The 22,697-nt window shown below is 42.3% G+C and overlaps 1 protein-coding gene and 1 long non-coding RNA gene across 2 annotated transcripts in view; one reads left to right on the top strand and one right to left on the bottom strand.

Annotated features, from left to right (window-relative positions):
* Positions 1-572: 572 nt before the first annotated feature.
* LOC119157993 (nascent polypeptide-associated complex subunit alpha, muscle-specific form-like) lies at positions 573-1,460 on the bottom strand. The gene has a single exon (XM_037409446.1). It carries the CDS (start codon positions 1,458-1,460, stop codon positions 573-575), a length of 888 nt encoding a protein of 295 aa, XP_037265343.1.
* Positions 1,461-2,153: 693 nt separating this feature from the next.
* Positions 2,154-22,697, top strand: part of LOC119158059 — a 30,884-nt gene continuing 10,340 nt past the window's right edge. Inside the window, exon 1 of the long non-coding RNA XR_005107745.1 lies at positions 2,154-2,305. This is a non-coding gene — a long non-coding RNA (uncharacterized LOC119158059). The remainder of the gene's footprint in view (positions 2,306-22,697) is intronic.

The following is a 22,697-nucleotide window of genomic DNA, read 5'->3' as shown; positions in this document are numbered from 1 at the left end:
CCCGGCCGGCCCACCGCGGGGATGCCCCGGCAAGCGCCGCAGGTGCAGGGCTGAGGGTGCTGATGCATGTCCTTGTTTGTTTTTTTCCCCCCTCCCTTAACGCGAAGCAAATAAACCCCCCACCTTTCGCTTAAAGTTTTCCCCTGGTTGTGAGTGTCTCATTAATATTGTGCAGCTGGAAATGGTATTATCCTCAGTCGCAGCAAATCGCTGCTCTGCGGCTGTTAAAAAACGCCGCCGCGGCTGCCCGAAGAAACGCCGTCTGTTCCGCGCCCGCGCAGCCAGCCCCTTCAGCCCTGCGCACCGCGCTGCTCTCGGGCGGAGCCGGGCCGCGGCCAGGGGATACCGGCCCCGCGGCCGCCTCGGGGAGGTAAAGCCGCCACAGCGCGCTCGGCCGGGCCCGGGAGTCCCCGCCCCGGCCCCGCAGCTCGCTCCCGCCCCGGCTGCCCGGGGGGGAGGGCGCGTCCCGCTGCCTGCCCGCACCGCCCGGAGCTGGCGTGGCGGCGGGGAGCGCGTCCGGGCTGCCGCCGGGTGACGGGCTTCAGCGACGGGCTGTGACTGACCCAACTCCCTCAGCCCCGTCCCTGCGCCCCGCGGCCAGAGGCGTGGGGCCGGCCCTGGGAGCGGAGGGCCGCGACGCACCCTGGCGTCCGGCGGCGGGGAGCCGTTACCGCGGCGCCTCCCGGGGGTCGGGGGAGCAGCACCGGGCCGTGCCCCCGGGCACAGAGGGAGCGCTGCCCGTGCTCGTAGCCATCTCCACGCGTGGCCGGTGCTTTCGCCCCGTGTTTAAGGTGGGAAACCGTGACACGAGCGTTTCGTTTTGGCGGGCTCGGCGATCGCCGAGGGACGGGGCCGCCCGGCGGGCGGGGCTCACGTGCTGCCGCCAGGCGAGGCGCCGCCATTTTGCTCGGCGGCTGCCGCCGGGCCTCGGGAGCCGTGGGCACCTCGGGGGTTTTGCAGGAGGAGAATGGCCTCCGAGGGGACGGGCACGCCGAAGGAAACGGGACCCGGGTGCAAGCAGCCGCCGGCGTGGTGTGGGTAAGCGTGCCAGGCCGGTTCTGCCAGCCCGCCCGTGGATGCACTCGCTTGGCTGCTGAGGCGGCCCCGCAGGCCGGGCCGCCATTTTGAGTAGGCAAAGCCAGCCACGGCCTCTGGGCCCGCAGCGGCTCTGGGCACTGCCAGCTGGGTGCTGTGGGGGCAGGAGAAGGTGAGGGACCGGCAGGGCCACGGCTGCCCTTGGCTTTGCTTGGCAGTCTCACCGTGACTGGTGAGCTGTGGGCAGTAGCCACTACAGGCGGTGGCGTGGGCCCGGTGGCCTGTCCCGCCTGCAGCACAGCGGCTCCTGCCAGGCTCCCTGCCACCGAGGGGTCCCTCGTGGGGGGACCATGTGCCCTCAGGGCTCTGGCGGCCCCGTACCCAGCCCCCGCAGCTGCGGTACTGCTGAGCCCGCTCCTGGGCATGCGCCCGAGCTTCCCCCAGATGTGAGCAGCTACTGCTCTGTATGCAGCTTTAATGTGTTTTTCAGTTGATGTAGGTAATGTCTGATTGAATTTATTGCTGATTAGCGTTGAGCATCGGTTTACACAACAAGAAATTATGTTTCGTTCAGTTCATTAGCATGACTAGTGTTTGGTTTATGAGCATATCACTAATGGTAATGACCAGAGTTGATTGATTTCTAATGTGACTATAATTACACAATGTAGGGGAATTAGAGGAAAAAAATCCACATTTTTAATTGTTGGGTTTTTAGGGAGTGCGTGTGGGGGTGATGGGGTAGGAAGGGAGAGAAGCAAGCCAACTAACTCGCTTCTGCACAAGCAATGTGAATGTAAAGATTAATAACTCCAGCAGGAGACAGCGAGTTTGGCCCTAAAGAAGGGAAAGTCAAATGCACTTAATTCTGGGAATAGCTAATGCACACTCTGCAGAACATAATTTCCCCTCTTCTAGCCCCCCGGTACGGCTCGAAGCCCAGTAAGTTCGCTTGGAAGAGCCGCTCCCGAGGAGCCAGCAGAGGCAGGGCTTCGTGCATGGCCGGGCAGCCGGCTCCCTCCAGCCCCCGGCTGCGCGGCGGGCTCGGCGCGGCGGCAGAGCCGCTGCCGGGCGGAGGGGAGGGCTGCGCGGCTGCCGGGGTCACAGCGAGCCGCTCGCTCTGCTGCGGGATCTTGGGCGGCAGCGGCTGTGCCGCCCCTGGCGGGGAGCGCCTCGCCTGACCCGCTGCCGCGATCCGTTTTGGGAGGGGGAGATGGACGCCGCAAATGCTGGCCGAGCCTGGCTGGAGCAGGGTGAAGGGCTGCGACAGGTAAGGGGGGCGAAGGGCGCGGCGTGGGCCGGCCACCTGGTGGGGTTTTAGGGGCTGGGAGAGGGGACGGTACTGTGGGGGCTGGAGGAGAGCAAGTCGGAAGCAGTTTGTGTGCATCATCTGTGTTCTGTATCCCTGAGGGCGACCTCTGGAACTGTCCTTTCTGCTTAAATGAAAAGGTGGCCTGAAGGGGAACGATCAGCGTTTTGCTGGAGGCACCTTCAGTGGCTTGTGCAGGGGGAGAGGGGGAAGGCTGAGGTTCTGTGGGAACCCCTGTAGTGCAGAAATCCCAGCAGTGGGGCTGAGCTCACAGAACTGGTTTTCTTGCCTCCCCTTGGGCAGGGTCAGTGGGGTAAGCACAGAGTGTACTCTGGCAGCTAAGGGTTGCCAAAAGGCCTCTCTTGTTGCTTGCCCGGAATAAAAAGAGGCCTTGCATTTTTTGTGGAGAGGGAAATAAGCTGTGTGCCTTGCTGTGGGAGAAGAGGGCTCAGTAAGGCTAGCAATAATCAGTCTCTGTGTCTTAGGGCATTGCTTCTCTCTGTGCTCTCAACACTCTTGCTGGAAACCCAGCATGGACTTGAGGCTGTGTTGCCTGCACCCGGGGTTATCTGAATCAGGTGCGTTTCCCCTGCCTTCCACTATCACCTCCAAGCTTCCTAGGATACAAGGCAACGGGGTCCCTCTGGTCCAGTGGTCCTGGGTCAGTGGCAATGTTCATCCCTGTGTAAACAGCTGTGCGCATCTGGGTGCAGAGCTTGCTCCATCTCCCCCATTGCAACTTTGAGCCTTCAGCTGGACAAGTGAGGAAGATGATGCCGTTTGCCCTTCTGCAGCTTTATACCTGTGTTGGTGGGAAGATGTAGTATGTTTCTCCAGTTGCATTTCGTTTCTTACAGTATGGGATTCCTAAAATGAATCTTGCTGTTCTGAGCTTAGGGCACGTCTGGGATGCTGGGAAGTCCTGTTTGGGGAATTCTCCTTTAGGAGAGAGCTGTGGAGCTATTGGAGAATGGTTCTAGCATTGTATGGGCACCTAGGCTTGTAAAAAAGTTTCCAAGGGTCTCCTGCCTCTTGTGCCTAGATTCACTAACGAAAGTGGGTTCAGTGTCATGAGTTTTCCTTGCAGAATGTTACTTGTAGCACTGTTGTTATTAGTGACCTCTTAATTTTCATTCTGATGTAGTGTAGCAAGTCATACATATTTGTATCTTATCCTCATCCTTCTCTTGTGCCTCCTTGCTGTATTTTGGAGAGTAGTTCTAGTTGGGCGAGACTGTGAAATTCTGCAAAGCTGTCAGAAGAAAGAAGACCTTGAGGAAGAGATGTTGGCGGAGTCTGAGGAAAATGAAGACAGTTGTGAATAATTGTCATTCATATTAGTAATTTGTTGTGTACAGTATGCTAGGAGAAATACCAGTGCATCAATTTCAGTTATATTTCTAATCGGAAGTGTTGAAGATTTCTTGCCAGATATCCAGCAGCAGTGCCGTTTTAATATTTTTTTTCCTTGTCTGTACAACACTTATTCAAGGACTAGAGGATCACAGGAGGGCTCCTGCTTTGTTTGCAATTAATAGTCATTCAGCTTGTAGTGGCAATTCTCATTTCATTGTTGCACTTCATGCTAATAAATTTTAATGTTCTTTCAATGTTGTGGGCTTCAGGGTCATTCAAGTCAGGGCCATCTTCTATGAGCTGCTTCTGTACTGACAGTGTTTCCCAATTTTGTCAGTACTAAACAACCCTTTTTAAAAGATAAATATTGTAGTGGAAAATAAACATAATTGCAACTTTTTCTGTTACAAAAAACCCCAAGCCACTAATTGCATGATAGTTGTTCTTGTTGGTGCTGTCACAAAAATGCTGAATCTTTAAAAAAAATAAAAATCTGAACATGTTATATTGCTCACCCTAACACATGTAAAACACTGCAGGATATGGGTCACACTGCCTTATCTGCTACCCTGGTAAATACTCTTTCCACTGAAAGAATGGAGAAGCATTTTATTTTTTCCCATGCGTGTGGTATTGTTCCTGATTTCATAATTGTTAAAATCTGGTCTACAGGACTTGAATTGTCAAGGGTCAGTTCTCCTTCCTAGTTTGATTCTCCTCAGATTCTTGGACATACATTGAGTCATCTTTTAAAATTATTGATCGGCATGGATCCATAACTCCATTCTAAATGTTTTTATAATTTCTTTACCTGGTTTTGTATTTCCCAGCTGTCAACACAGCTGAATTTCCCTATGATTCTGTCTGTTGAGGTGTGGGGAAAGAGAAGCTTCTGATGTCTTTTTTTTTTTTTTTTTTTTTTTAAATCTGGTTTTATTTTTCTTTCCCTGTGTCCTTTGAGTGATTAATCTCATTATTTTGGTCTTCGAAGAGCCTTTCCAAAGGCTTGATTGTGCTTACAACCCAGAGGATTGCAGCCTCTAGTTTTGAAATGGCAGGACTGGTTCTATCCAGAATAGTGAGATGAAGCTCAGCAGTTATTGCATACATAACAGAAATACTAATACAGGTAGCCACGCAGTTTATCATGTGGTCAACCTCTTGCAGTGATATGCTGAGCAGAGAGATATTCACTGGGTTTCCTGTAATATTCCCTGGTCCCTAATGTGGCTTGATTAACCTAATTGAGAGCCCTGCTAGGAATTCAGCACCATTAATATACATAAACTTACTAGCTTTGCATTTAGCTTATTGCATACATGAAAAATTGCACAGCTCTGACCAAACTCAGAATTAAATTGTTTTCCCAGACTGAGCTGGGACAGCACTGAGTCTTGAAGCACTGGTTTAACATAACATTTTGACCTGTGAAAGTCATATTTATTTTCCTAATGTACATAGTGGAAAGACTTCATTGGCTAGAAAGGGCTTTAGAACAGATACATTGATAGAAAAATCAGCTTCTCTCTATAATGGGAAGAGGAGGATCTTTCATTATTAAAGTAGAGGTGCCAGGGCTCAGTTTTCAAGATAGGGTTTTAAATTCCAGTGGGTAGTTAAATGAGATTTTTCTGCTGACATAAATTTGCATAGCTGTGTTGCAGTGCAGATTCCTGCAACTTATTTTTCCTGTGGGATCTTACGGCAGAAACCAGGGAACAGTGTTGTTACAGAAATACGTCCCAGTCTTTTACCTCAGTTGTTCCAGGCAGCAGGTAGACTTGCTCGAGACAAGGTTTCTTTGGACAACTAGAACTTTGCAAGCAGTGTATCCATATTTTTTCTCCCATTTTATTTTCATTTGCCCTGTGGCCTTACGTAACACAACCAAATTCTTCTGGCTGTGTTTTCAAGATCATGTAAAACTTCTGGATAACTGTGGAGGCATTTAATAGTTTCAGTGGCAAACACATGGTAGAAAGATGCCATTGTCCCAAAGTTAGGATGACTAGGATAGCTTTTTGAAAATAACTGGAATGTCACAGGGCCATAGATGTCCAGTGTTATCTGGTGATGGCCATGCTAACTTCCATCAGTCTAAGGCTTTGGGTGCATAACCTGTTTTAGTCCTGTGACAAACTTTGCATACTTAAAATATTTATATTTTATTAAAGATGCAGAAGAAGAAGAAAAACAATTGAAAGCATTGGAACTTAAGATACCAAGTAAGGTATTAGCGTGAATAACATCTGTTACTATTTTCTCTTGAAATGTTAGATGGTTTTATAAAGAAGCCATGTCCCCTCTGTCTACCAGGGGTCTTCTAGATGGTACTGTTGATTTGAATACTTGTCTTGTGTGGGAAAGGAAACAGTTGAAATGTTCTGGAGCTGTTTTTAAGACAAAACAAGTGGAGTGCATACAAAACCATGGAGAACACGGTATCAAGGACAGAAGTACAGTTTTTGTTTCAGACACGTTTGTGTCTTGATGGCTGAGATGGTCATAGTATAAAGTTGTGCTGGCTCCTCTCTGAAACCAGGCAAACTGATGCTCGGGTTTGCTAGGCCAACTAGTCAGTACCTGCAGGTTTGGTCATGACTGCTTTATGCTAATAAAGGTGGTAATGCAGCCATGTCCCTTTGGTTACACTTCAGCAGCTGGGAGGATGAATGAGTCCTGTATGACCACAGATCAACTGCAGAATGATGATTTTAGTGTAATGTTTAAGCATGTTTTTAATGGTTGCCCGTTTTGTAATGTGTTTTGGGCAAAGCTGGAAGATGTTGCAAATCCAGTGTTGGGGTGTTGTTTCCAAATTGATGCAATTAGGAGCTGGTCTCATTAATGTTGTTAATGTCAGCATGTTCCAAAGAAGGGAGGGGTGTTTATTCAGGTTGGTTTCACATATATTCACTTAATTTGAAGTTGTGTGAGTGTATTTTATATTTTCTGAATATATCTGTCACATCTTACCTTGATGGTGACAGCATATCATACCGCACTGCGTTTCTCTTAGTGTATCTACAGTAGTGTCTAATGAACACTCCTGCACAAAGGCTGTTGTACATAGTGCAGCTGAGTGAGTTCCTGTCTGACTCTGTTGCTTTTCACTCAGCCCTTTACCTTTGCAGTTTGTGGAAATTTCCCTCCTGTTACACTGTGGCCAGGTTACAGCTAACCCTATGTCTATTCTTGGGACCAGAGGAGGAATGCAAGACACTTCTTTCTGCGTCAGTACAGCAGGAAAGCATTTTTGCAAGCTTGAAGCAAAGAGACTGTTACATGGTGGGAAGCACTAAGCACTTCAGAGCAAGCAAGGTAAGGTCTGGCCGCACATGACCATTTGCAGGAGAGTTTTAAACCCTTTGCCACAGCAATTTACATTTTTGCCTGTGACATTGGTAATGTGCTGTAGAAGTACAGTCCTTTATATCTTGAGATATTTTTTGTACATTCCTTCTGATGCAGTTGCTCATCTGCTGAGTTTCCTCTGTAAGTTGTGCAGCTTTTCAGTTCTAATTGGTTTAGCCATCTTTCTTCTCATAAATCCCAATACTTCGGCCTTGCCAACCAGGAGGCGACCCTCTTGGCTGTGTTAACTCGGTTTGTGCCTGCCTCTTTGTTTATCTACTTCCTGTCGTCTCTGAGATTAACTTAAAATAATTCTTTCCTTTAGTAGCCCTTTCCAGTTTTCTGCACTACCTTTATAGGTTGTTCATGCTGTGCTTTTCCTTTTCTAACTTAATTTTTTTTCTTGTTTAGAAGAACCCTGTTGGTATACGGTATTAGGATCTCTGCTGGAAACCAGTAATATGTTAATTCTGGCTGAAGTATTGGCTCCCTACATCTCTTATTGGTTTCTCAGGAAATGATGGCGATAGATACCCATATATATAGTTACTCTGTTGAGAAACCTACATTTTTGCAAAACACTTAAGAATGTGCTTGATGTGAAAAATATGTTCACCCAGTTGAAAGCAACAAGGTGCTTCATGTTCTTAAAGTTAAAGCACTTAAGCATAAGCTTACCAGCCGTGCGTGCCTTCAGGCTAGATAATAGAAGTATGAGGGTTGTTTTGTATTTAAATCAGCAGATAAAAGTGGCCTTTTAAACATCATTTTAGAAGGAATCACAGGCAAGAGTCGGCTACTTTTAAGGTGGATCTTGACAAGATGGCAAATGTGTGTTTGTGAAGACAAGACAAATGTGGGGCTTGTTCTGTGTTTACATTTAAGCCCAAGTTAGTAAGTTTGTTTCTTTGACTAATAAGTTATTTTATTAAACATTACTTTATCGACCCTGGTTGACATACTGCTATGTTGTGAAGGGCAGTAACAAAACTGATGAAGAGAAGTTTGATCTACGTTGGAAACTTAGGCAAATAGGCGAGGTTTGGTTTCTGTGTCTGTTTTACCAAGGAGGTAAATTGTACCTGTCTTTGGCTGGCATGGTTTACTTTGTTATCTGTACAGGATAGGACAGTAACTCTCCCCATTTATGCATGGCGTAACAGCTCAAAAGAATTACCCAATTGGTAGCTCCTTAAATAAGCATCCATCCAGGTTCATGACTGACCATGAAGTTTCTCATGGTTCAGAGTTTAATGTTACAAGGGAATAAAATACCTTTCACTAAATGATAGTGAAAGCACAGTAGGAGGTATTTTGTTCAGGGAATACAAGCTATTGTCCTACCCTCGTCCAGAAGGCAACATACATCACGCAGAAGATGTCTTCCTTACATTCTAGCTAAATCAATGTTATTTCTTCCAGAATACTGCTGCTTCCGTTCCTAGAGATAAAAAAAACATAGCTCACTGTCAGTAGATAATTCTTCCTCTTGGGCTTTCTGTCCTTGACCAGTAGAAGTGTTTATGTTTCTTAGACAAGGAAGACTTTCTTTATCCCTGGAAGATTAAATTGCCTTGCTGGCAAATCTGGCTCACTAAAGAAACAGAGGAGGAAGAGCAGATAGGGAAGAAATAGAAAAGAAAATAATTTCAGTCTATCTTTACAGTGTGCTATTGTTAGGATATCAATTACTATCATATATCACTTATATCGCAAACTTGTCATAGCTTGGGATATTTCTTTTTTTTTTTTTTTTTTTTCCTCTTCAAGTAGTAGAAAATATATCAATTATCCATAGGAAGGCTTTTTATTGCTGGACTCATCATTAAGGTATAGCCATGATGCACAAAGGGATTTACTTTTTAACATCCAATTCAGAAGGATAAGTATTAAAAGATCATATTTTTTTTTTTAATCCATTTGTGCATTCCATGGGAATAATTGCAGAAAATAGTGCCCTTTTCAACTTTCTCAGTTGGCACTGCTCTGTTTTAAGTGCTGTGACCTTGCACTACAGAATGGCTAAGAGTGGTAGGTTAAGCAGTGTATTTTATAACTGTGGGCTCTGATTTAACACTGTAACACTCCTTCTGATGAGTGCAGAGTGCATTCAGTTACTGTAAACATGAGTTTTCCAGAATGGTGTGTAGAAGTAGAAAGAAGGTTAATGAACTGGGAAAAAAAATACTGCTTCTCTAATTGACAGAAAGGTCTGCAGGGAGTCAGCCGGGCTGCACACAGGTGAGGCAAGCAGGCTGTGGTCTGTGATCCTGGGTGGTGGTTAGTTATTGATGGCTGATTACCAAGAGACAGCTGCAGTGTGTTTAGCTCTTAGCAGTGTTTTTTTTGCTTCCACTGCAATCAGACATCAACTTGCAAACTTTAGATATGGATCTTCCCTTTTCTCAGTGATGCGGGAACAAGAGCTGACTTAACTTATGTTCCTTGGAGCCCAGGTATTCATCCCACCCTTAGAAGGACAATGCAGGTCCATCACTACAGTGCTTGCAGGACCTTCTGAGAGCAGCTCCTGTCCCAGAGGCTTTGCTTTCAAGCTTCAGCATTGACTGTGGCCAAAGCAAGTTTGTCAGAAGGGCTCCCAGCTCTCACTGGGAGCAGAAGACAGAGGGTGGATAATGAATAGAGCTAAAAGGTGAGAGGTGTCTTTTACTTCAGCTCTCCTTTGGTCAAGTTCTCCCTCCTTGATCTACCTAGTTCTTAACCTAGAGTCACTTCCCTATTTCCTTTCAATTAGAGCTCAGTCCTACTTTTCTGTCCCTTCCAGTTTGTGGAGTTTAATCCTCTCAATTCTTTTTCACTTGTATTTCTTCTTTTCTTTCATGACTCAGGATTTTTTTTCCCCCCTTTTCCTTCATGCTATGTCATTTCTTCTGGCTGGAACAGTGTCCTCCTTTTCTGAAAGGAAAAAATCAGTCCAGCAGGAGGATTAAAGGAGATTTTAAAATAAATTCATAGGGAGTCTCAACCCCGTGCAAAAACCGGAAGAAAATGGCAGTGAGTTTCAAATAAAGTGAGCTTTATTTTTGTACAGTGTAATCTAATTCATAATGTTATCAATATGTATAAAAGCGTAAAGAAAAGACGGCAGTAGGGGTTACAAAAAACATAATAAAATCAAAAGCCTTATAAAAGGTATAAAATTAAACTTCAAAATACTGTGGAAAAGGAGAAAGGGCCAGGGCCAGAACCATACATTGCAGGCTATTCCTGAAGAAAAAAACAGCTTTGGAAGGATCTAAAAGTGAAGCCAAAAGATGGAGGCTTGTCAAACTGGCAAAAGAGAAGCCCGTCTAAGCCAGTTCTAGCTGAATAGTTTAGGAACTGAGGAGGAAAGGAATGTTAAGCAATTTTTGTTTATGTTGTATGCGGAAAGAAAATAATCACAAACTTTCTTCTAGGTGAAGGGGATCAGAGAAGTGCTGTCAATTTGACTTTAGTGTTGAGACTTTAAAAAATAAAAAAACCCAACCTCTCGGCTTTCTCTTCAAACTTCCTCTCTGTCTTTAAATAACACCACCCCCACCACCTGCCAAATTAAAGATTTCAATAACGATCAGTCAAAAGGACAGATTCTTCTTTAAGCTTACTGTGTTAGAGGTTAGACCACAGGTTCTCTTCCCCCGTGATGAACATGATTAAAAGCATTGGGATTCCTTTTCATACCAGAGTGGAAAGCAAATAATGCAATGGAGAACCACATCAGTAATGCTCTACTCTTAACACTGCATTTCATACCAGCTGCAGCTGCTATTAGCAGGGTAAAGATCTGGATAACCTCTATCCATTTTCCCCAAAGTGGAACTGGTTCTGCCACCCGTTCAGGCCTACAACTTGTGGCATGGGCACAATGCCTTGAAGGCTTACGACCTTTTGCTTGAAATAAAAGCAGAACTGAATGAGATTTTGATGAGAGAACATCAATAAGATAATGACAAGTTGCATCAAGAGATACACCGTTTATTTTCTCTGTCATAGGCATGGTTACCATTATTTTGCCCTGAAGACTGTTTTCAGGTTATTGGACTCTACGTAAGTTGCTTTGCGAGTGTATTTTATAAAGGCAGATGATGATTTGCATCGGTTCTTGTGTAGGAATCTGCTTCGTTACATAATACAGCTGTTACCTGAACTGTTCTGCCTAGGGCCTGTGCAGCAGTATGGATCATTACATTTGAAATGAGGAATGCTTTTTTCAGTTACACGACTAAGCAAGTGGTGGAGTGGGTGAATCTTTCCTTATGACTTGTAAGGGAAAGGTTGCTGTTCCCAGTTAGCTAAACTGTTCTGACTCCAGAATGGACTCAGTTTGGGAAGTGACGAAGAAACCTTAGACAAAACCAATGGATTTATAATTTTATTAATACCTTGGGTTGTTCCCGAGTCAGAGCTGTTACTTCTACTTGGGCCTAACAATGCTTACTTTTTTCTGATGCTAGAAAAATGTTAGGCACCTAAGACTAACGCATGTTACTAGTATTAGGCTATTCAAGACTTGTCAAATAAGCAAATTCCTAGTTTGGCTTTTCATAACTCAGATGTTTAATTTTACTGTTGTGTTTTCAGAATACCATCTTAGTAAGCTGGTTCGTTTGTGTTTGAGTTACTTCTAAATCTTCTTCTGCTGAAACAAGGGAATGGAGATATCTATCCCAGGCTAGGGAAGTAAAGAACAGAATCTGTGACCATTCCCTGGCAGGCCCTGGTCAGGCCTGTGTGTCAGGCGTGGTTTTCAACCCCCCCAGACCCCCTGATGTAATTTTCAGCTCTTGTGTGATACCACCTGCTAATAGGAACTGCTCTTGCAGAGTTCTTCTAGCCATAATAACATGCACATTGTGTAAGAATAAAAACAGCTCAGCTTTATTACGTGGCTTGCATGCCTGGTAATGAATAGAAGGAAGGTGCACTCCTTCACGAACAGCAAAATTTAATATAGTCTCTTCCTGGAGTTGCACCAGTGGGACTGAAAGTTTATCTCAGCATTCCAAGGGCAATAAAAATCTAAATTTAAACTGAAACCTCTTACTGGGGCAGGAGTACCCAGAGGCTATGTACTGTTCAAACTTTGTTTAGGTCATAACTGCTTATGTAAAGTTAGTTTATACCAGCTAGTTAGGTTTTATGGTTTTGAGCAGTACCTCTGTTACTCGGAGAGACACAGCAAGTGGAGAGGATGCATCTGAAAGTTCAGCTCTGCTTTACTATTGCATTTAATTTAGCGTCTTACTGTTTATGCACAGCTATGTGAAGAAATCCATAGCTCTTAACATTCATTCTGCAGACATCTTTAAATGTACTCTAATTCATTCCCATACTTAAACATCTCAGATAGTTGGGATTTAAGGTCAGTATGAAAGGAGGAGGTGCAGAAGATACCAGGTGAAGGCTGGCTATGGCAGGTAAACTCTTTGTTAGCTATGAACACAGATTGGAAAGACTGAGTATGAAAAGTAACCAGATGCTGGCCAGTGGGCTCTCGGTTCAGAGTTTTTCTGGTCCGCTGGTGGCTTGTTCTCTTTGCATGTAGTTTTAAAGCTGGGGATAGGAAGAGGAGAAACTCAAATTCTATTTCTGTAACATGAATATGAGTAAGACAGGGTAAGGGAATCTGTTGGAGGTTTTCCTGAGGTCACATGAACAATCTGGTGGCAGGGACATCTGTGAAACACCATATGAGATTATAAATTGCCACAGCCAGTATTCCCAAACCCTTACTAGCTCTCTTCCTTCTGGAAAGGGTGTGACTCTTGGATTTAGCCACTGTGAAGGAGAAGTGGGTGTTGGAGTGCCATAGGAGGGGGGGTAGTTTTGGCGAGAAAGCTTGAGGGGAAGCATTATTCTTGCTTAGTGGCATTTTCTAGCCATTTCCCAGCCATTTTCCATCTCTGCATCTCACTTACATACATAGGAATGCAACCATGCTTCTGCAGAGCATGCAGGGAGGAAGGGATGGAGAGCAGGTTTCAGCACAGTTGAGCTTTAGGACACAAATGCTTTCTCCATTGTGGCTTGCAAAATCTGTCAGCCTGACTTAGCAGAATTGAACATTTCAACTTTTCTTGGAGCGGATATTGATGTGAGCAGCCATGGGATGTGAAAAGTGCTGGAGCTCTGACTTCTGCGAGAGAAACTGCAAATTTCCAAGCGTTTAAAATGCAGTTTCTGGGTGACTTGGCTAATGATTAAAGTTAGCAGCACATGTTTATTTACTCTCAGTTTGTTCATTCTTTGAAATAGTTGTGCTATGGGAAGCATGCCCAGTATCTTTAAGGTATTTGATATGATAATGAAGATTAGGAATTACAGTGAATCAGACTAAATTACATAAAAATACCTATTGTTATTCAAGAAAGGTGAAAAAAAAATGTTTCAGCATGTTGGAAGACTAATATGCATGTGATATAATCTCCAAAACTGACAGTCTCTAAACTTATGGATAAGTACACAAAGAAAATAGTTGAAGAGAAGTCCTTGCCTTTTATAAATGTCAAGATATATTTACAAATCACCTTATGTAGTCTCCTGATAAATGTGCCAACTTCTTTTTGTTTCTTCTGCATCTTAACTGCCAGTCCCTCTTTTCCATCAGCTCCTGTTTTATGTACCATTTGTCAGTTTTACCTGCCTTCCCAGATCTACTTAGATTTCCTTTCATCTTTTGATAATCTGCTTCACCATGACTACTGCATCCTTCTGATTTCCTACACTTTTTGCATTCACTGGCTTCCAGCCATTAGCATTGCAAATTTCTTTTCAGTCCCATAAAAGTGTTTTAATACAGTTATAGGGTCTAGTCCTTTGTTGTTTGTGCACTGAAATTCCCACTAGTCAGGTTTCTTTTGGTGGGCAGGCATGCAGGGTTTCCCCTGATGGTCTGTTGTTGTCCAGGCTAACAGAGCCACAGCTGACTCAGCTTTCCTGAAAACTGAGAATTGCAACATACTTTCTTCTTTTCCTTGTCTATCCCACCTTACACATACTACATTCAAAGTTTTCTTGTTAGTTTTATTACAGCATTTTTATAAGATCGTTTGTCCTCACCGAGGCAGCTTTCCAGGCATGAGCAAATGTTAAGCTATTCCTAAGATGCATGCATGCATGTTTCGGCAGTACTTACCACCGTGATCTTAAAAGATAAATATTGTTACTTTTAACCATGGACATGCTAGAGCCTTTTGAACGAAATGTTGCTGGATTGGATTGTGTTAAGATCGGACAAACACCTAGATGTTTCTAATCTTCCCCAAATTTATGGGGGTATTTATAAGAAAAAAGGTTTTTGCTTCTGTTAAGTATCTTCTACATGAGTAACTTTTGCTCTGACCCTAACTTTCTGGGAGCTGTAGAAAATACAAATTTTCAAAGCAAATGAAACGCAAGTTACAGCCTTATAAGCTTCTCTGGGACATGGCTGTTTCTCTTAACTCACTGGAGACATTGCTTCGGGGAAAAAAAATGTATTTGTTCTCTGTGGCACTTGTTTTTTTTGGCTTCCTTGAAACAGCCGGTTAAGGAGCTAGTTGGTTCTGATGGCAATAGCAGTTGCATTTTTGTACTTTGTTGCAACGAAGTATCTGACTGTGGTTTTAAAAAATGTGAGAGAGAAATCACAGCATGGGTAACATTTCTGTTGTATGTTAAACAACTTCTTCACTCCTTTGCTTCACAAAGGCACCTAAACAATTCCATACTGATAATTTAAAGCTGTTGGTATCATAATCAAGTACTCTTCTGTTCTTACTTGCATGGCTTGCAATAACTTTTTGGATTTCTTCATAATTATTCCATAGTCTTCATATTGCATGTTCTTCTCCATAGTCTCATGGACTGATTTTTACTCACAGGACCAACAGTTTCAGCTCCTTATCTTTTTGAAAGATTTATTACGCAAGAGAAAACACAAAGAAGAGAATTTACAAATGGGACTGTGCGCACAGGAATACATAGTGAGATTTGCAAAGGCCTAGTTAAATGTTCTAGTAGCCACATGAACATGTTACAAAGATTTTGTAATGCCTGTTGATTTTATGTGATCATGGTGCAATGTGTGCTACAAATATATTCCTCAGGGAACATGTAGAGAAGGTGCAGTTAGTTACTACTTGCTGTTAAAAATCACAGAGCTACTAGAAAAAGAAAAATAATCAGCTTTAGTATCTTTTATGTTCTCTTAAATGATATTATAGTAATTATATTTTAATACACAAGTTCTTGGTAGGTCATTAGTGGTATAACTGTGCATATATGTGCCTGCTTCAGAAAACAATTCAGTCTATAATCTCATAATGTTGAATTCTACCTAGCAGTTTTGTTTGAACTTAATTTCTTTTTCTTCTAATGCTGTTACCCTGAGAGTTATGAGACAGGCATCAGCTGACAGCACCAGAGGAAGGATAGGTATTGGCAATGGCATAAAAGCAGAAGGGGAGGAAAAAGAATAGCTATTGTAGCATTTATCAGTATTCTATTAATAGTCTGCTCAGACACAACTCTGGAATAAAATAGACATTCATACTGCAATTTCTTTCAAAGGTTGAAGCTATTCATCTGCTTGGTTACAAGACAAAAGCCTAAACCTTCCAGATATTATAGCGGTTTTATTGTATCATTATATTAAGCAGATACACCTTAAAAAAACATTGCCTTAGGTGCATATATTCGACCCCATTCCCTCTGGAGGGAATGCAGATATGGACACCCATCCCTTCTAGAGTGCTTTTTAAAATAGTGTCTTTACATGTGAAAACAAAATGGTCTATAGCCAGATATTCCAAGCAGGTAACAGGGGCAAGAAGCTTTTAGTTTAGGGCTTGTTTGACCACCCGTTGAAGTGTACAGAAGGACTGTTGTTTTTTCCAAGGAGTTTTTATTGTTTTGGTGAAGGAACGTGGTTTTGCTGTGTGTAACCATGTAGGGATATGCTCCACAAGAGCTTACTCTTTTTACTGTACAAGAGACTTGAGCAACAGGGTGGGAAAGGTGTCCAGAGACAGCAGTGAAGCCTGTGAGTTCAGAAACCCACTGGACGTACTGCTGTGTGAATGTACGTAAAATATCCATGGAGGCCTTTGTGATCCTGATTCTGGGTGGCAGCTGTGCTGTTATCCGTGCTCTCTTTCAGTGCCCTTAGTGAACATACACTTTTTAGGCTGAAATAGAAATCCTTATTCACAAAAGTGATGCACTCGGGGTTTCTAGGGGAGGATAGTCTAGATCCTGGTCTGGATTCAGACCATCTGACTTGGGTATCTAAGACATCTGGATTAGGAGCTTGGGAGCACTCTCATGTGGAGACCATCTGACTTGGCCTCTGCAGATGTCTCACTGTTTCACCTTGACATTACATTTCTAGGGCTGCTGCTTTCCTAAATTAGGGACCTCACCAACGTGCTGTCTGTTAGGGGAATGACATTGGGCTTTGTTGTGTAGTGGGTTATACTGGCAAGCTTGTCAACCCCAGGTCAGGGGGGATAAGAGAGGGGAAAAAAACCCCAACCCCCCAAAATGGGTCAGGTACTTGTTGGCTTTGCATTAGCAGACCTGTGACCTATTGCTAGTTTTCTATTGGAAGCATTGCACTTACAAACTTAAAAGTCAACATTTTCTTTGAGGTTGATGGGCTTCGGATTTTGTCCAAGGTCTTACTTAAAATAGCTCATTTCCTCCTTTGGTACAATGTGATTGTTAAGTGGGGAGAAAGGATTTTGGTGAACGATATAGGTTGTCAGAGATGGCGTTTCAGAGTATCCAAAAATGCTCCTCAAAATGTGTTACAGTTACCCAACATTTTCCTCAGGAAAAGCAGGGGATTCATTAAAAACTTAAATGCTTTTCATGTACTCTAATATTTCACTTTTCTGTTAGTGAAGTCAGTCAGTCTGGTTTGTTTCAAGTTTTAAGATGTGTAGGGAAGTTTAAAAATTAAAAAACCCCAACATTTTGGATTGCAAAAACAAGCTATTATTTTAAATTATGGTTGAGAAAATAAGCTAGAATATTTAACTCATTTAGAAAAGCTGTATTTTCTTACAAATATTTAAACTAATAAATTTGCTCTTTTGAGAAATTGTGTATTCTGAAACGAAACTGCCATTTAATTTTCAGTTGGAATAGTTTATTGTTACAGTTGTTGACCAGAGACAGTTAACTGGGATCCTTGATAAAACCTATTTAGTCAAAATATTAGAACACTGAAGTGGGTTCAGATTACATTAGAAAGCACTTGTCATGTTCAAGATTATTGACAGAGAAAGAAAGATGAAAAAATAAGTAATACCATATCAGTATTCCCATTTGTGTAGTCTGCAGTCAGTCATGTGTGTTTAGATTTATGCAAGCTAAGTGAGAACATTTAAAGAAAACACTGCTTTCAGGTGGAGTGATTTTCAACGCTTAAATTTAAGGGTGATAATTGCATTGTTTTTTTTTTAAGGACAAGCAGTATTTAGTGACTGTAATAATTACAGTAAGGTCTTCTAGTTTTTTGCTGTTCTCACTAGCCAGGCCTTGAAGGGAAATATTTTGTGTGCACGTTTCTGTTGTCTGCCTTGTGTCAGAAAATGCATGTAAAATGCTACCGAGTCTGACACCTACTTTGTCTCCAGTGTTTTCCGTGTGTAAATGACTACCCAGCTGCATGGAAATAGAAGAAATGTCTCCCGTTTCAAACAAAACTTCCAGCCTTCTGGGGGTTACTCTCCATTGAAGTTAATGGAAGGGAATGTAACTGGGCTTGTTTTGTATGAGATAAACTGGCATGAGAAAATCTGAGAGATGAACTTGGCTCTCCTTTTTTGGTGTAAGTTTCTTGCAAGTGAAATGCATAGATGCAATTAAATTAACCCCACTGCCAACCGATTCATGTATGAGGGGTTTTGCCATACAATTTTTTGGATCCAGTTTTATGGACAGCATTGAGCTTTGTACTGTCTCAAAGTCCTGAGAGCAAGCTTTTTGTCTTAGATAGCTGAAGTAAAGAGAGACACAGTTCTAACTATGAATGAAGATTTTAAGATTTAACATTAAAAAGGTAAAACAGAAACCCAGTTCCAAGAGAGTAAGCTTTGCTGGATGCACTTTTGTATTGCAATATTGTAGAAAAATCGCTCACTAGAATTTTTTTAACACAGAAGCATAAGAAGATAATTTCCTTTTTTGACATGCTTTACCTTTGGAAAGTTACTGGGCTGTTGACAGGTACAACAAGACATGTGCTATGCTTACATGCTATTAGTGCTTTAGGCTTTGAAAAATGTCTAATGCATTGGCATATCTGACAATTTAGGGTATTAGTTAACAGTAAGACTCTGTAAATAGAGTGAATTTTAGCTACAACTGCTGACTTGAGCATTCAGTCAACATTTGCAATACAGAACTGAACTATATACAACAAATAATGCCATTTTATGCTATAGAGATGGAAGTTGGCGTTACAGTATGTATGGTTCAGTCTGAGAGCAATGGTAATTGCAATATATTGAAGTTTTGCATTGTAATAAAAATAGAGACCATTAGTGGATACCATTTATGTCATTAGTATTTAGTGGCTGTGTGTTGCAGCTTTTTTAGTGCTCATAAAACTGTCTCTGCTTGCAGATATGTGACAGCAGTGGTATAAATTTAAATGTTTAGAAATCCATAAGACATAAAATATAGATAGTAAATAGGGGCATAACATTATAGACAGAACCTTAATAATTTGGCACACAAATGTTTATATATTTGCATGTCTAGTGTGGAGATTAGCATAATGGTGATCATGTTTATACTACGGAAGAACTTGATTACACAGAGAATAACAAATAAGGTAAAAGCAGCAGAGAATTCTTCCAGGTCCCCAGGAGGGAATTGGTGATATTGGAAGGTACATCCTCTACAGACATCTGGTGGGATATTGATTTTTCTCTTTATAGACTTTTTACTAGTTACAACACCTGTTCCACTAACTAGTATTACAGTTGTTCTTAAGAAGTGATTATGTTAATTAACCAATAAAGAAAAGAAAATAAGGTTGTTAGGGAACCCTAAGATAGAGATTCGCCTGCGCTTCTTTAACAGTAACGGAGCCAGCCAGCGTAGGGAAGGTCATGGAAATGTCTAGACCGAAAGAGCTACCTCTTGTCAGGAATGTGGAGGCTGTTGTGAGGTCAGTGAAGGAGCTGGCTGAGGGAAGATGTCTTTGGAGGATGGGGTGGGAAGGAGTCCAGGAATATAGCACAGGAGGATTTCCTGTGTTCCACGTGAGCCAAGCGTGCAAGCCACATTGGGCTTCCCAGTGTAAGATTGTTCAAGAAATTCAAGAAATTGGGAAGCCTATTTGATTTCTGTGTAGAAGATCTCTGGGTAAGCCGTCGTCTTCCTTTGATCTGAGGAATGTCACTTGGATTCTGCTGGCAGTTACTCTAGGATCTTCGAGGTTCCCACCAGGGCTGATTTGTCCTTAGGAAGTTCCCACCAGGGTTGATCTTCCATTAAGAGACTACCCATTGTGCTTTACTGTCCCTGGTTTCTGTGTCAGTGACAGACTTGAAGCAAGAGATTCTGAGACTTGTCTTCTGCACACCCCATCCCCATCTTCTTCAGCTCTGACCTTTACATCCTGGAAACACCCCGGAGGTTTGTCACAGAGCTCTCGGGGGATTTGGAAATCAAATTACACAACACTAAGGGAGAACACAGAAAACTATAAAAACACTTCAGTCATTATGAGTTAAGTGACGGGAAGCAGTGCTAGAGACTGAATGTTTCCAATTAATTTTCCTTTCAGAGCCCCTTTTCTCAACATTTTTAAGTCTCAGTGTGTACAAATGCTTTGGCAACGTTAGTTGTGTCTTTCAGAAGAAAAGAAAACCTTTGATAAACCTTCTGAATCTCTTGACTAAATAATGATAGTGCCCTGACTTTTTTGGATCTTTGTGGTTGGGTGGGAAAGATGATTGTGGGAATGTACATTTGCAGAAAGCTTATGGCTTACATGGGTAGTTTTTCAGGAGCTCAAGTAATAAGCAGAAGTGAAACATAAGCTTTCTGTACAGTGAATATAAATAATTCTTTCTGTGCCTCCTAGTATTTCTTACAATCTTAACGTTGAGAAGTGTTAAACTGGAAATGTTACTGTTCTTTACAAAACATATTTTTGTCTGTTTATCCATTCAAAACAGACTAAAATGTAAATCTGTAAAATGCTTTCCATCTTCAAAGCAGCTATTTATATTCATCTAAATTCTGAAATCTTTTTGAAACTTTCATTTTTATTTCTGATTGTGGGATTCAGTGTCACTTCTTAGCACTCTGAATACTGATGGCTTTGAACATTATGGTATGGCACAAAGCGATAACTTGGCAGTGCGTGCCACCCTGCTGAGAGACAATTCTGAAGAAAAGTGATTTTTATGCTGGGGTTTGGGCTGATTTTAGAATTAGGGGAAATATTAAAAGAGCATTGAAAAAACCTTTTAATTCCTCTGTATGCTAATAAATTGCTTTTGCTACCTCAGTTATCCAAGTAACAGCTACGTGAGAGCAGAAGCTGCTTTCTGAGGCCATTGTCTACATAGAACTGTACTAAAGCCACTAAGGGGTTGAAATCATAATACAGGTGAACAGATGAGTTTTGTGGTAGAGTGTTATGTTTGACTGGGTCTGTGCACACTTATCAAAAGCATATGTAAAGGAAGAAGAGTATTAGAAAGAGAAGTGGGCTTTCTGAAACCTATTGTGTCGTAAGGTAGAGGGCAGAAGACTGGGTCTCTGGCAAAACCTGGGTGAATCTGAAAAAATGCCATACTTCATGGTAGTTGTATTGGAATAATTGTAGTAACTGTAGTTACCGTAAAGCCTGATACTAAATCTGAGTGTAGCATATTCCTTTAAGGAGGACAAGCAGATGTAATGTTTTGAGTTGGAAATGAATATTGAAATTGTGGTACTTTAAAGTACCTGTAAAGCAGATTTTCTTATTCTTGATGATGTGTTTTCTCTTCCTGTATTTTCTTACCTGTGTTTTTTAAGTTCACTTTTTTTTCTGACTGCTAGGTGATACTTGCTATCTAGTCGCGCTCTTGGACTTCCTTATATCTTGCAGGTCAACAGTATATTATCCCAGATTCTTACAGGGCATTCAGCCTTATTAGGTTACCCAAATTACTACAGGTCACAGCTGAGATGCATTAGTGGAATTTAATAGGAAAGCTTGCCCAGTAGAGGCTCTGCTGTTCTTACTGCTTGTTATTGCTTTCATAAGAAGCACAGGAGATTATTGAAAGATATGTTTATAAAATATACAGTGCGGTACAGCTACACACCAGGTTTATGCCAAATTAGGTCTTGAACCTGAATGGATTTGGGTGTTTGCTGCAGTGTAGATTACAGTTCATGGTGTGACCTCACACATGTAGGTTGGCCTCCTCCTGGTTTATTTAATCCGTCTGCAAAATTGAGAAAAACAAGTAAAACAAGTAACTCCATGAAAAAAACAGGTATGCATCTGGGCTCAACTGTCCTGGGTAAATAAATGACAGAGAAGGCAGTTCCTCAACTGAAAGGATAATAAAGAGGAAACATAAGTCCTTCTGTCTCCTACACACATTTATCATTAACTTAGTGGGTACTGTGTTTACATTTATTGGGTATGTTTAGTCTCACTGGACTTCCAGCAGAACAGATGTGGGATCATTGTCTTTTCCTGCAGTTCGGTACATGAGAAGCACTATGTGGTTAGTCTTATTGGAACGAACATAGGCAGCAGGCTTTAGTGACTTGTGAATGAATCAATAAAGCATGTTCCTGTAGGTTTCCGAATTGTCTCTTTCATTAAGAATGGAATTGGACAGCAAAAGATCAATTTTTGTGGCGAATCAGAGGGTTCATTTAGACTGTTGATCTTTGGAGTCATAAGGCTTCATGAAAAATATTATACAGGATTTAAACTGCAACAAGAATCATAAATAGTTTAAATGTCCTTTTTCAGAGCACTTTTGTGAACTCCGAATCATGAGACCTGATCTTTAGCAATCCCTACCGTTGACTAAATCAGTGGAAAGCTGTTAAGCTCCCACAGCTGAGGAACATGGCTCATGGAGTGGCTGACGTGTCTGGTAAGAGACAGTTGGGAAAGGAAGTGTTCACAACATGTTACTGTTGTCTGAGGATGTGACTGAGACTCAGGTCTTTGTATATTGTAATTGCTTACAACAGCTCTTGACGTTTGAGATGTATGATGTAATTAAACTCTGCTTGAAATGCAGTCATGCTTTCGAATCACCTAAAGTAGTGATTACAGGTATGGAACAGGCTTAAGTTTTGGCAGAGAGATGTTTTAAATCTACATATTTTTGCGTTGTCACCATGTGGCTCTGAAGTTCTGAAGAAACTTACCTTCACAGATGTTGTTCATCTGAAAATTCTTTCCCTGCGTGGCATATACAGACTTAATTGAGTGTGGTAGTACACCTTGACAGTATGCTTTTAGGATGGTATAACTTGCTTACGGATAATGCAATGTTCATCTTGGAACCTCTGCTTTTGGGACACACATGTGCCTTTCTAGTGTTTTGAACCAAAGTTAGTCTCATGGGCAGACTCGGGGCAGACAAGGGCAGTGCTGCATTTGCAGTTCTTGTTC

This window comes from Falco rusticolus, chromosome 15 (genome assembly GCF_015220075.1).
Source record: "Falco rusticolus isolate bFalRus1 chromosome 15, bFalRus1.pri, whole genome shotgun sequence".
Classification (NCBI taxonomy): Eukaryota; Metazoa; Chordata; class Aves; order Falconiformes; family Falconidae; genus Falco; species Falco rusticolus.
This window is presented reverse-complemented; position numbering and strand designations above follow the sequence as displayed.

Bases quoted from the DNA above. Each gene is read 5' to 3' on its own strand.
- LOC119157993 (XM_037409446.1), bottom strand. From the start codon at position 1,460: ATGCCCAGGAGCGGGCTCAGCAGTACCGCAGCTGCGGGGGCTGGGTAC.